General features: G+C 42.9%; 2 protein-coding genes across 5 annotated transcripts in view; one reads left to right on the top strand and one right to left on the bottom strand.

The window, feature by feature from the left end:
- Positions 1 to 5,786, top strand: part of LOC109888901 (liprin-beta-2) — a 124,289-nt gene extending 118,503 nt beyond the window's left edge. For 2 of the 4 annotated variants that reach the window (XM_031823052.1, XM_031823057.1), the window contains 2 exons: positions 902 to 967; positions 1,450 to 5,786. In XM_031823052.1, the coding sequence (XP_031678912.1) occupies positions 902 to 967; positions 1,450 to 1,512 (129 nt within the window). In that variant the 3' untranslated portion in view covers positions 1,513 to 5,786. Of the gene's footprint in view, positions 1 to 12; positions 131 to 901; positions 968 to 1,449 lie in introns of all 4 variants that reach the window. The other 2 variants (XM_031823051.1, XM_031823053.1) reach the window with 2 other exon arrangements.
- A 590-nt stretch (positions 5,787 to 6,376) lies between these two features.
- LOC109889589 (NADH-cytochrome b5 reductase 2) lies at positions 6,377 to 12,266 on the bottom strand. Its single transcript, XM_020481135.2, has 9 exons — positions 11,740 to 12,266; positions 11,325 to 11,468; positions 10,982 to 11,054; positions 10,689 to 10,795; positions 10,367 to 10,496; positions 10,119 to 10,202; positions 9,834 to 9,919; positions 9,459 to 9,558; positions 6,377 to 7,245 (listed from the first exon to the last, which is right to left on the bottom strand). Exons 1-9 carry the CDS (start codon positions 11,749 to 11,751, stop codon positions 7,073 to 7,075), a joined length of 909 nt encoding a protein of 302 aa, XP_020336724.1. The 5' UTR covers positions 11,752 to 12,266; the 3' UTR covers positions 6,377 to 7,072.

Below are 12,266 nucleotides of genomic sequence, written 5' to 3'. Positions count from 1 at the left end.
TTCACTAACTAGCCCTCATCAATGCTTCTGATCATCATGATTGGCCCATTGTATGCAAGATGGAGGAGTGCATGTTGGAACAGGACTATCCCATCATGCACCTTGGGGGGAGGGGCTCAACCATCCGCAGGTACATCTTTATCATAAATCCATAATGACCATGTTCCAGGCTGACTTCACTGCAGACACCTGCCATAAATCATTGGTTTATGCAATGCAACGACTGCAATGTAGTTGGCCTGGAACGTGACCTATGACTTGAACAGTGGTGCTTGCTCAGCACCTACAGTAGATCCTTCTACCCTCTCATCCCATCATGCATGGAAGTAACACAGTGTAACTGCCAAAATAAAGGAAACACCAACATAAAGTGTCTTAATACGGCATCGGACCACCACGAGCCAGAACAGCACCTTGTCAATGCACCTTGTAATAGATTACATAAGTGTCTGGAACTCTATTGGAGGGATATAACGTCATTCTTCCATGAGAAATTCCATCATTTGGTGTTTTGTCGATGGTGGTGGAAAATGGTGTCTCAGGCACCGCTCCAGAATCTCCCAAAAGTGTTCAATTGGGTTGACTGAGACGGCCATGGCATATGGCTTACATTGTTTTCATGCTCATCAAACCATTTAGTGACCACTCGTGCCCTATGGATTGTGGCATTGTCATCCTATGGGGGGCATAGCTATGGTAGACAACTATACTTTTAATACATTATCTTAAGCATGATGGATTGTTAATTGCTTAATAACCTCAGGAACCACAGCTGTGTGGAAGCACCTGCTTTCAATATACTTTGTATCCATTATTTTGGCAGTTACCTGTATGTCATTGATGTCCTAGCCTGTCAGTAGTACAGTAGCCCCAGAACTAGGTGTTGTGTTTGACTTTGCAGATGGCGGTGACAGAGGGGACCGTACTGCAGATAGAAGCTCTTTCTGAGGGAATAAACCAACTCACAGTAAGTAGTTCCTCAATCCGTCTCATTCAACATGCTATTTTGACAGTACTGTAAATAATTAATAAACTAACCAGTTAACAAAGTATTTTCTGTTACGCTGTTAACACTGGTGTAGGATGCACCCCGCAGCGCCCACAAGCGCTGGGATCCTCCTGGAGGTATTGCAAATACTTCTCCCTGCCCCGTGGTAGAATTTCAGGAAGTTAGCTGCCCCCTCCCCCCAAGGGGTGCCTTGCTCAGAATTTGCAGGTGGGGCTTCGCAAAACTGCGCTACGCCACTGGCTGTTATGTTTTGTATTTCTCCTCAATGCTACAGTGCTATGTTGTTCTTATATTTCCTGACAGTGGAGGTTTCAACTGAATAAAGCGGTTTCGACAAGTAGATTTTAAAGTTAGGGACATTACTCTAAAGCCTTTAACTGACAAACATTGCAGAATAATGCTTCCTGCTAACCCCAGCCCCTGGCCCTTCTTGCTTTCAGTATTTGCTAAGCCGAGACGAAGTTCTGAAGGAGATGAGACGGGCTCAAACAGCACTAGTCTGAGAGGACGCTACGCTGGCCACACTAATTAACGCAGCCAATCAACCAAGGGAAACCTCTATCTGCCTCATACCTCAACCTAACCTCAATGCAGGAGGCTTTACCAGCAATCTCAACTGGCCATACCCCTTACCTCATCATAATACAGGACTATAATGTATACTACTTCTGTATTAGTGGCACGAACACAATGACCGGTGAAGGAATTCTGTTTTACATGCGTCATTGGTGTGTAGCGCTTCCCCAAACTAGAGTAAATAGCATGTGTTTTATATTTTTGGTGAAAGGTATAGGCCTCCCCTATGCAAATTAGCCTGTAAGATTGCACAAACTGTATTATTTTGTACTATTTGACAACTTTTTTGTATGTTCCACTAAATTAGTCCCTTTTGGGTAGTTTAATTTGGTTTAAAAAATATATCTATATATATTTAACCTAATTTTAACTTTCTATCATGAAGAGCACATGTTCAACTTAATTTTAAAAAACATGTTTCCCCATCTCAAGAGGTTAAATGAAAAACAAAAGATAATAGCAAGTGCCTATTGAGTGGCAAATAAAGTAACCAGGTTTATTGTAACAGGGTTGACAATTTCATCTTAAATCAGCCATAAATCCTCTCGTGAGAGGGGGAATGGAAGCTTGTTTTGTGCAACAGGGAGGGTCAAATGAATGCAAGCTTTAAAAAAAAAAGAAGGAAATTGTTAATAAAAATTCTAGCCTGTCTATCAGTGGTTGAAAGGGTTGACGTGTCATGCTCGACCTACAAGAGTAGAATCAGCTCTCCTGCTTTTACACTATGATTTGACTATAAGATGTTCAATGTTTCTCCTTTTTTATGTTCCAAAAGGAATAGTTTCATCATATTACAACAAGAGTTCAGTTCATGTAACAGGGTTGACATTTCTTTCTTTCTTTTTTTACCTTAAAATAAATCACACATCTCATGAATTAAATAATAATATTCAGAAATTACTTTGACAAAGCAACAAAATAACTAGGGCTTTCAATGAAGGTGAAAACTTGGAGAAATGTTGGGGTTAAGTGGGTTAAAATCACAGAGGGACATGTCAAAATGCAGAATTTTGGCACTTTAGCAAGTCTTTAGGCATATTTAAAACCAGATGCATTGAATTATCAATGTGGTCTATATTAAAGGGCACTTCATTTAATTTAAGAGTCTTTTCAAATTTAATATATGCAAAGGGGACTCATTTTGTGGAACAACCCATTACCTGGACACATCCATGATTCAAACAAGGCACTAAGACATCCTGCAAACACACCAACACTTAATACAGCTCATTTGTATATGACCAATAAGAAACAGTTTTTTCTATGTTTCAACACATAATTCGCATATAATTGAATAGGCAGATGTAGTCCTTTAAGTAAGTCCCTTTAACAGTCACCCGAATGGAGGATCGCTTCTGTAACATAAGAAATACTAAGGGAAGCCTGCTCCCTGGGAGTTAGGTAGCCCAGTGAAGTGTCCATGCCCAGGTATAACCTGTACAGTATGAGGATCCTATTGCAGGTTAATCTGCATCAACCCAGCACATCACAATATCTCACTAGGGTTTCAGAGAGGAGAGAGGGGCTGGAGCTGTTCCAAACATCAAAGGCAGACCCATACTGGTGAGTTTTAATTGACTTATTTGTATCATTATTTCACCATTCTAGAGCAAACATAGTATAATTAAAGTATTTTTAGGGTTGAGGGTTCCATTAGGGTTGAGTACCCTTATGTACCTTCAATCCATGTTATTACAGAAGTATAACCTATGTAACTTTTTTTCATGTAAGTTATAATTTCTACAACAATAAACTATACTGTTGTTATCAAATGTTCAGGTCATAAGGGAAACCACCCTCTGACCTAATCATGTAGACATGGGGAAGATAGAGAGCAAACAACCAGCCCTGGACATTCCCAAGATAATCTCAACCTGTTGGGAGAAACCACCAGCCTCGACCATGACCATTCCCAACATGAACTTCAATTTCTCAACCCTGTGGGGGAGGAGAGAGCAAGCCACTAGCCCCAGACATACCAGTGTATTCTCCCCCCTGTGGGGGAGGAGAGAGAGCAAGCCACTAGCCCCAGACATACCCAGTGTATTCTCCACCCTGTGGAGAATCCTTAACAAGCCCAACGATTTTGTCCCTCTATCCAAATACTGTGTGGGGATAGCTGCCGCCAGGACCCAGGAGTACCTCCAGTTTCCCTCGACCCAGAGGACATGTTCCAGCCCTCAACGAGATCTTCCTAATAACCTATATTACCCAGAGCAGCCACCTCCACATGACCGACTCCTCCAACTGCACCACAATGACAAAGCAGCAGTGCATCTTTCTGGGTGCTGACTGGGCGTGGGCTGTGCTGGAGAGGCCCACCAAGAACCCCTGCATCTAGATTGCCGTGCAGATCCTGCACCTGACTGAGAGGGGGGAGGGACGGCAGAGGACTTCCCCCCCAGAGATATATACTGAATCCATGCAAGATGGCCAAGACGGAGTCTGCTAATAGGAACAAGGCAGAGACGGTGGTGTATTTTTGCACCTCCATCGGTAATGACTGCTACTCCCTCTTTCTCCTAGTTGGCCGCAAGGGCGACTCTGGCAACATCTATGGGGTGCTGAGCAACAAATGTTTGAGTTTGAGTTTATTTTTATTTTTACAGGGACAGTGCACATTAATCAACATTTCAGTAAAAGTGCCGGTTTTAGCCAACCGGCTCATTTTCAACCGCAGTCCCTGGGCAGGTTATTAAAAACAATTACAATATAGACAATAGCAACATAGAACAAGCAAGACATAGCATACAGACAGAGCAACATAGGACAAGCAAGACGTAGCATACAGACAGAGCAGCATAAAACAAAAAGCAGCTGTCACAATGCTATAGGAAGAATAAGAACAACCAGGCACTCATTGAGAATTTCTTTAAAAGGGTCCAGGTTCTTACGCCCACAGGAACGCTTACAGGCTTTCGTCACCAAGAGAGACGGTGACCCTTTAACTCTGCTCATCAAGTTTACCTGACCAGTATGATCGATAACCGTGCAACCATTTGTTACATTTCTCTGTGTCTATTGTAGTGTTTCAAATGGGGGGGGGACTGTTGTGCTTGGTGGGTTTATGCTTGCCTGGGACTCGGGGACCCAAACTACTGACCCATGCCTCGTGTAAACTACTGACCTATGCCTCGTGTAAACTACTGACCCATGCCTCGTGTAAACGACTGACCCATGTCTCGTGTAAACTACTGACCCATGTCTCGTGTAAACTACTGACCCATGTCTCGTGTAAACTACTGACCCATGCCTCGTGTAAACTACTGACCCATGCCTCGTGTAAACTACTGACCCATGCCTCGTGTAAACTACTGACCCATGTCTCGTGTAAACTACTGTACTGACCCATGTCTCATGTAAACTACTGACCCATGCCTCGTGTAAACTACTGACCCATGCCTCATGTAAACTACTGACCCATGCCTCGTGTAAACTACTGACCCATGCCTTGTGTAAACTACTGACCCATGCCTCGTGTAAACTACTGACCCATGCCTCGTGTAAACTACTGACCCATGTCTCGTGTAAACTACTGTACTGACCCATGCCTCGTGTAAACTACTGACCCATGCCTCGTGTAAACTACTGACCCATGCCTCATGTAAACTACTGACCCATGCCTTGTGTAAACTACTGACCCATGCCTCGTGTAAACTACTGACCCATGCCTCGTGTAAACTACTGACCCATGCCTCGTGTAATCTACTGACCCATGCCTCGTGTACACTACTGACCCATGCCTCGTGTAAACTACTGACCCATGCCTCGTGTAAACTACTGACCCATGCCTCGTGTAAACTACTGACCCATGCCTCGTGTAAACTACTGACCCATGCCTCGTGTAAACTACTGACCCATGCCTGCTGACAGCTGCTCACACCCTTGTGTTTAGTATTTATTTTAATGGGCTTAACACTTCACTGGCATCGCACCAGTGTGGAAATTCGCTTATCACTACCAAATGACATTAAAACCTTTCTACAGCATACAATACAGCAAATATGATTTGCCATAAAATATTTTTGTATTTTCTATGATGGATTTAATGACTGATCATATTGCGGTATCTTCGCCCATAACATGATTCTAAGTCAATGACTGTTCATTTGATTAAGGTGGATTATTTTTTTTTTAACGAATTAAACAAAAATGGAGAAAAAAAGAGGATGGAGTTGAAAATAAAATATGTATTTCTGGATGTCTTGAGTTATCTTGTCTAGAAAAGGAATATGTATGTTGAGGTCGACCGATTATGTTGAGGTCGACCGATTATGATTTTTCAATGCCGGTACCGATCATTGGAGGACCAAAAAAAGCTGATGGAGATTAATCGGCCGATTTTTATATATATATATTTGTAATAAATGACAATTACAACAATACAGAATGAACAATGAACACTTTTAGTTTAATTTAAAATAATACATAAATAAAATCCATTTAGTCTCAAATAAATAATGAAACATGTTCAATTTGGTTTAAATAATGCAAAAACATTGTGTTGGAGAAGAAAGTAAAAGTGCAATATGTGCCATGTAAAAAAGCTAATGTTTAAGTTCCTTGCTCAGAACATGAGAACATATGAAAGCTGTTGGTTCCTTTTAAAATGAGTCTTCAATATTCCCAGTTAAGAAGTTTTAGGTTGTAGTTATTATAGGAATTACAGTGACTTGCGAAAGTATACGGCCCCCTTGAACTTTGCGACCTTTTGCCACATTTCAGGCTTCAAACATAAAGATATAAAACTGTATTTTTTGTGAAGAATCAACAACAAGTGGGACACAATCATGAAGTGGAACGACATTTATTGGATATTTCAAACTTTTTTAACAAATCAAAAACTGAAAAATTGGGCGTGCAGAGGAAGTGTGTCCATTTGATGAAAGGACATGTGCCTGAACTCATTTTTATACACTAATTGTCATCTCACCCAGTCATTTCTAATGACCGGTCATTTTTGACCGGGAACACTACAGGTGTACAAACGGTAAATAAAACACCCAAAATGTAATGAAAATCATACAAATGTATTTTGTGTGTTCAGATGCCCTGTGTGGAAAAAGTCATGGAACCTTATGACAATCAGATGAAATGAACTACATTTTTCAGAGAGAAAACTTGTAAATCGGTCCAATTCAACCCAAACACAGCAGGAGGGTTAAAAATAGCACGTCAAAAAGCTTTAGAGACAATACTTATCTAGACGAATTGTTACTGGAACAGTCCAAACATTCCAAAACCCAACCAACCTTATTACAGTCTTTCTAACACAAAACAGTTCAAACTGTTCTTTGAATGTTAAACATGCAAATATGACATTTTCTTTTATTAAAACCCCTAGAAAATATCCCTTTGGTCTTGTAGTGTAGGCTTTTACATGATATTCTACACAGATAAGTCAATATAACAAATGGTCTCAAATGTCCTGGTGCAGTTTAATGTATATATGGGGTTCTATGCCTAGTTGGCAGGGCCTGGGAGTTACTAGTATGTGAATGTGTTCTCTGTCTTGTAGCCCAGAGTGGAAAGGTTGGGGAGGCATGCATGCTGGATCATGGGGGGTGGGCCACACATGACAATAAGCACATCATTGGATGCCGGGGGAAGGTGCTCTTTCATCATATTAGCGTTCACAAATCCTGAGCTGTACTTCCAGTCTGTAATCAGAGGAAAGGACACAAGCTGAATTCCAACGCTTTTAATCAACAGATAAGGATCAGCTATGCAGGCCAATGAAATTATAACACCTTGTTAGCGAAGACATGTTCGCTTTCAAATACTTGTTTCGACGTATCACTATGGGTTGAGCCCCTTCCCCTTTATAAGGCGCCCCTCACCCGTCCTCTGGTTATTCTCGCCTCTCTTCCTTGCTAAGATCACTACGCTCCGGAAGCTCTCTTCAGCACAACATGATCCCGGTCTTCTAGCTTTACTATTTTCAGACTAACCTTTGTGGTTAACGCCGCCGAAAGTAGGACCTTAGCTCTCATCTTTTGTGTTGAACAAACCAACCGAAAGGAATGTTTTTGCTTCGTGTAAAATAAGCTCTTTTGCATTTTTCTACTCATTAAGTCTCTGTAGTAGCTAGCGTCACATGGCTAGCTACGGAAACATGACTAGTTCTCGCTGAAAGGCTTAGCTAAGCTGGATAGCTCACAACAAGGCCAGCAAAACCACCAAACTAGCTTTTCTACCTGGAAAGGTAGAATTTCTAGCTCACCTCTCTCGTTCAGTTCAACCCTCGTTCCCTTGTGCCGTGTTGACTAGACTGACCATTCTGGCTTCACAGCTCGACGATTGAGAGAAACACTTTGTTTGTCGAAAGATCAAACCCGAGTCCTGCACGCACTGTAGGGAATTTCCTACTACTGACCTCAGCCTTCGAGTGAGGAGGCTACCCCACGACCCCAACCCACCAGGGCCGAGGTGATGGATACCCAGATGACCTCCACAAGCTGCTTCAAGATATAGCAGTGGGGGAAGGAGACGGGGACCTCGTTATCAACGAGGGAAATGGCATGGCTAATCTCCGCCCTCAGCGGAGCATCGTTGCCTGATGATACATTGGTGTTTATCGATGTCTGCAAACAGGCAGAGGCCAGGTCCCATATTTAGTGGCCCGCAAACGGAAGCTAGACAACTGGGGACTAGCCTTTGTCTAGGAGGCTATGCACTTTGATAACATGGACGTTAAGCACATGGAGGAGCTGGGCTTTGGCAAACCTCTGGTAGTCTTCCCAAGGAGAGTAGTGCCGGTCAGTTACGAGGCACTGGGATTGAGGTGTTTGGCCAATTACGGCTCAACTACCAGACATTTGGCAAAACCAAGCTCCTCCATGTCCTTAATGGTCTACATGTCTGCGGCACATTCAGTGTGGGCATTGAACATAACGTCGCTACTGTTGGCTTACCAGGATGATTTGCTGCTAGAGATGGGCACGTGTCCAGCCTCCGGACAAAGAAAATGCAGATTCCCTTGATTGCTCCTATCGAGCTGAAGGAACTGTTTGGGCCCGTTGTCACCGCCATGTGACAAAAGTGAGAACTTCGCAAGAAGGAAAGTGAAGCCTTCAACTTCTGCCTGCCCCGCAGACCTGGGTACCGTGGCAACCCATTCTACCCCTCAACGAGCCAAGGCTTCGCGGCAGGGAGAGGTCAACACACTGGCACCAGGGTTTTCCATGGTGCCAGTTGGATACCACGAATTTGGGGAGAAAAGGGGGTAAAAAATTTATAAAATAACAATTCTCTGCTTTCAAAAGCGCAAGGAAGACAGGCATGCTTGAGAATAACCAGAGGGGCGAGTACAACCTAATAAAGGGGGAGGTGCTCACCCTATTCGCCACTCAACCTGTCTGTCTCTGAAATACATTGTGTGATTGGTTATTTCCAGTAGTGATCCGCCTGGAGAAAATCCCATAGTGATACATCTCACTCGTATATCAGAGAACTGTGAGCTTCCTTCTTGTGGAACTAATTAACGAGTTCCAGGACAGACAATTAGCTGTAGCTTCATTTGCATACTGTAGCATACGAGGAAGTTACAGTATAGCTGAAGGGTCACAGGGCAAAACATAATATAAATAGAACATTAAGATCATAGTAATGTTGGGATATGACTGAAGGGGGAAATGTTTTCCATTCATTCAGCTTGTTGTTTACTGTACAACAGTAACAATTTAATAAACCAGTTCAAAAGGGTTGCTGCAGGTGCACCTTTTGAGATTTTTTGTTGTTCTTGTCACCATACAAAGGGTATTATAATATGGTAAAAATGATTTGTTGCCGTTCAAAAAGGACGATAGAATGGCATTAGCCCATGATAACCCCGTAGCTTTCTCTTTGTCATTATGGAACACTATGGTCTTACCCTGTGGAGGCTTGTCCAGAGTGTAGGACAGGTTGAGTTGGTCAGAGTGACTCTTCAGCACCTCCTCTAGTTCATCCCGCAGTAGGATATCCTTGTCAGTCTGGGGGAGAATCATCATTAGATTAAGGTTTACAGGTGTGACATATGTATGTCACTGGCGTATGTCATTGAGTTTTGTTAGACCATTCTAAAAGATGACACTGGTCTTGGTTGTCTATCATCAGATGATTGTCATCGATTTTGTATTCATTACAAGCTTTGTGCCCACTTCATTGATAATCCACCATGATGGTTCATAGTGTGTAGGATATGACTCAGGTTCTTCCTCAGATTTGGACAAGAATCCACACTTCCCTGTGCACTGGTGCGACTGACCTGGTTAGCAAATATGAGCGAGCACTTGGTGTTGTCTGCAGGGTCTCCTGTAATACTGCGAATCAGCTGCAGCATGGGGGTGATCCCTGAAAAAGCACCAGGACATTTATGCCAATTTATAATTTTCACGTCTGCTTCCCAGAACACATGAATCATGCTGAAACAGTTACACAAATCTTGTTTTCATCAAGAAGAAAAAGACATCTCATTCCGAAAGATTTATGCTACCCACATATTTCTGTATAAATACATGACACGTACATTTTAAAGATATGAGGTCCATACCTGTTCCACCAGCGATCATTCCGACATGTTTAAACTTGCGGACCTTGGCCTCAGACTTCTTATCAGGTCGAATGGCAAATTTGCCTTAAAATTAGGAGAAATCTGTTTAAAATTAAGTAAATTGAGAAAGGGCTGGTGCATTGTAATACACTGCCCTCTGTTGGTCACAAAATGATAATGTCATGATGAAACAGCATAGTATACATGACTAGAATGTCTCGATCACACGCACACACAGACACACACACCATTTCCTGTGTATACAAGGAGTCCATTGGGTCCTCTGAAATCTATTTTGTCCCCAATGCTCATGGCGTCCAGGTACTGGGACATCTTTCCTCCGTCAGGATAGTTAGGATGAGTGTTTTTGTAGTACACCTTGGAAAACATGGGCACAAGTTAAGATCAATGTCAAATGATGAATAGTCTTACAAGTCATTCAACTGATTGAAATGCAATTCGAACCATTCATACACATCCATCTTTATGGTGTCAGATCCTTGCTGTTATATTGTAACAAGTCTGAACAAACTCAAATTATCTGTTGAATGGGCTGTTGAACAAGAGTACCTTGACCACCAGGTCCACAAAGCCCTGGTCCTCATCACTGGAGACAGGAGTGTAGGCCCGGATGACCAGGCTCCCATTCACCTTAGCTGACAGGTACACATGCTGTCCTGGATGGGCGGAAAGGGTACATGGGGTGAAAGTACTATCCCGCTCCTGCCCCTATCTTCTCAGTCAGCTCTTGTGGTATTTATAAGTCCTGATATGCCCAGATAAGTAGGTCTCTGGCCTGATAGGATATCGGTGCTGTTGCACTGCCTGATGAATGAGGTGGGTGTGTAGTGTAGCCTCAGTACCTACTGGCAGTCCAAGGACATGTGTGGGAGAGGGAAGGCCAAAGCGAAAGCGCTTTGTATCATGGCTTATATCCTGCGCAGAAACAGCAAAATGGGAGTACTGTAACTTTTCAGCCATTCAAAAAGCTTTGTGGGTGGGAATATCCTGCATTTGAATATCATTGGCAGACAGCAGTTAATAGTAGCTTAAAGGTAAACTTGAACTATTATTTCAATCAATCAATTATTTGTGACAATCCTGTGTCAGAATTATCAGAATGAATTATCAGAATGATTTCCTTGCAGGTATAGGATCATGCTAACTCTAAAACAAGTAGAGAAAGGCATGTAACCCTAGGCGAACCTCTTTCTCTATGAGGGGCAGTGGATATTTAACTGTAGAATCTTGTAGTGTCTGTGGAAGTGGCTTCTTCTTCTTATCACCTCGGAGGAGGAAGTAGAGCCCAGAGAGGACCACCACAGAAGTTCCAACCACAACAGGTACTGTCTGCCAATCAAAATCATGGACAACCATGAATACAGAATATGGTGGAAAACGCAGTGGACTGACAAATTCACTCCCCTATGTATTTATTTGGACAGTGAAGCGAAAACATTGAATTTGCCTCTATACTCCATTATTTTGGATTTGAGATCAAATATTTTAAATGAGTTGACAGTGCAAAATGTCACCTTATTATTTGAGTGTATGTGGCAAATAGGAAGAAAGGAAAGAAGTGGCAAATAAAGTAGAGTAAAGAGTAAAGACTCATTCTCACCAGACTCTCCATGACGGGTAAGTGCGTGTCAGGTGTGTTGCTCTCTGTCTGCCTCTGCAGTGTGGTCAGTGTGATCAGGATCCAGGCAGTGAGTTTGGGCTGAGCTAGGCTCTGGCCCTGGAGTCAGACCTTTGCACCAAGGACACCTAGGGGAGGGGGGAGCCAGCTGGAGGAAAGGTAATAGAGGGCTGACGGACCAATAGGAGAGAAGAAATCACTATGACAAAGCCATGACGATACACAGCTGAGTAATCCATACATGTAGAGGTGAATGGTCCAAAATCACGCCACTCTCAGATCACTCAGGGGTTTGGACACTGGTTTAGAAAGTGTGTGTGTGTGTGTGTGTGTGTGTGTGTGTGTGTGTGTGTGTGTGTGTGTGTGTGTGTGTGTGTGTGTGTGTGTGTGTGTGTGTGTGTGTGTGTGTGTGTGTGTGTGTGTGTGTGTGTGTGTGTGTGTGTGTGTGTGTGTGTGTGTGTGTGTGTGTGTGTGTGTGTGTGTGTGTGTGTGTGTGTGTGTGTGTGTGT

Source organism: Oncorhynchus kisutch, linkage group LG4, assembly GCF_002021735.2.
Source record: "Oncorhynchus kisutch isolate 150728-3 linkage group LG4, Okis_V2, whole genome shotgun sequence".
NCBI classification, from domain to species: Eukaryota; Metazoa; Chordata; class Actinopteri; order Salmoniformes; family Salmonidae; genus Oncorhynchus; species Oncorhynchus kisutch.
The sequence above is the reverse complement of the archived record's forward strand: the minus strand, read 5'-3'. Positions and strand labels throughout refer to the sequence as shown.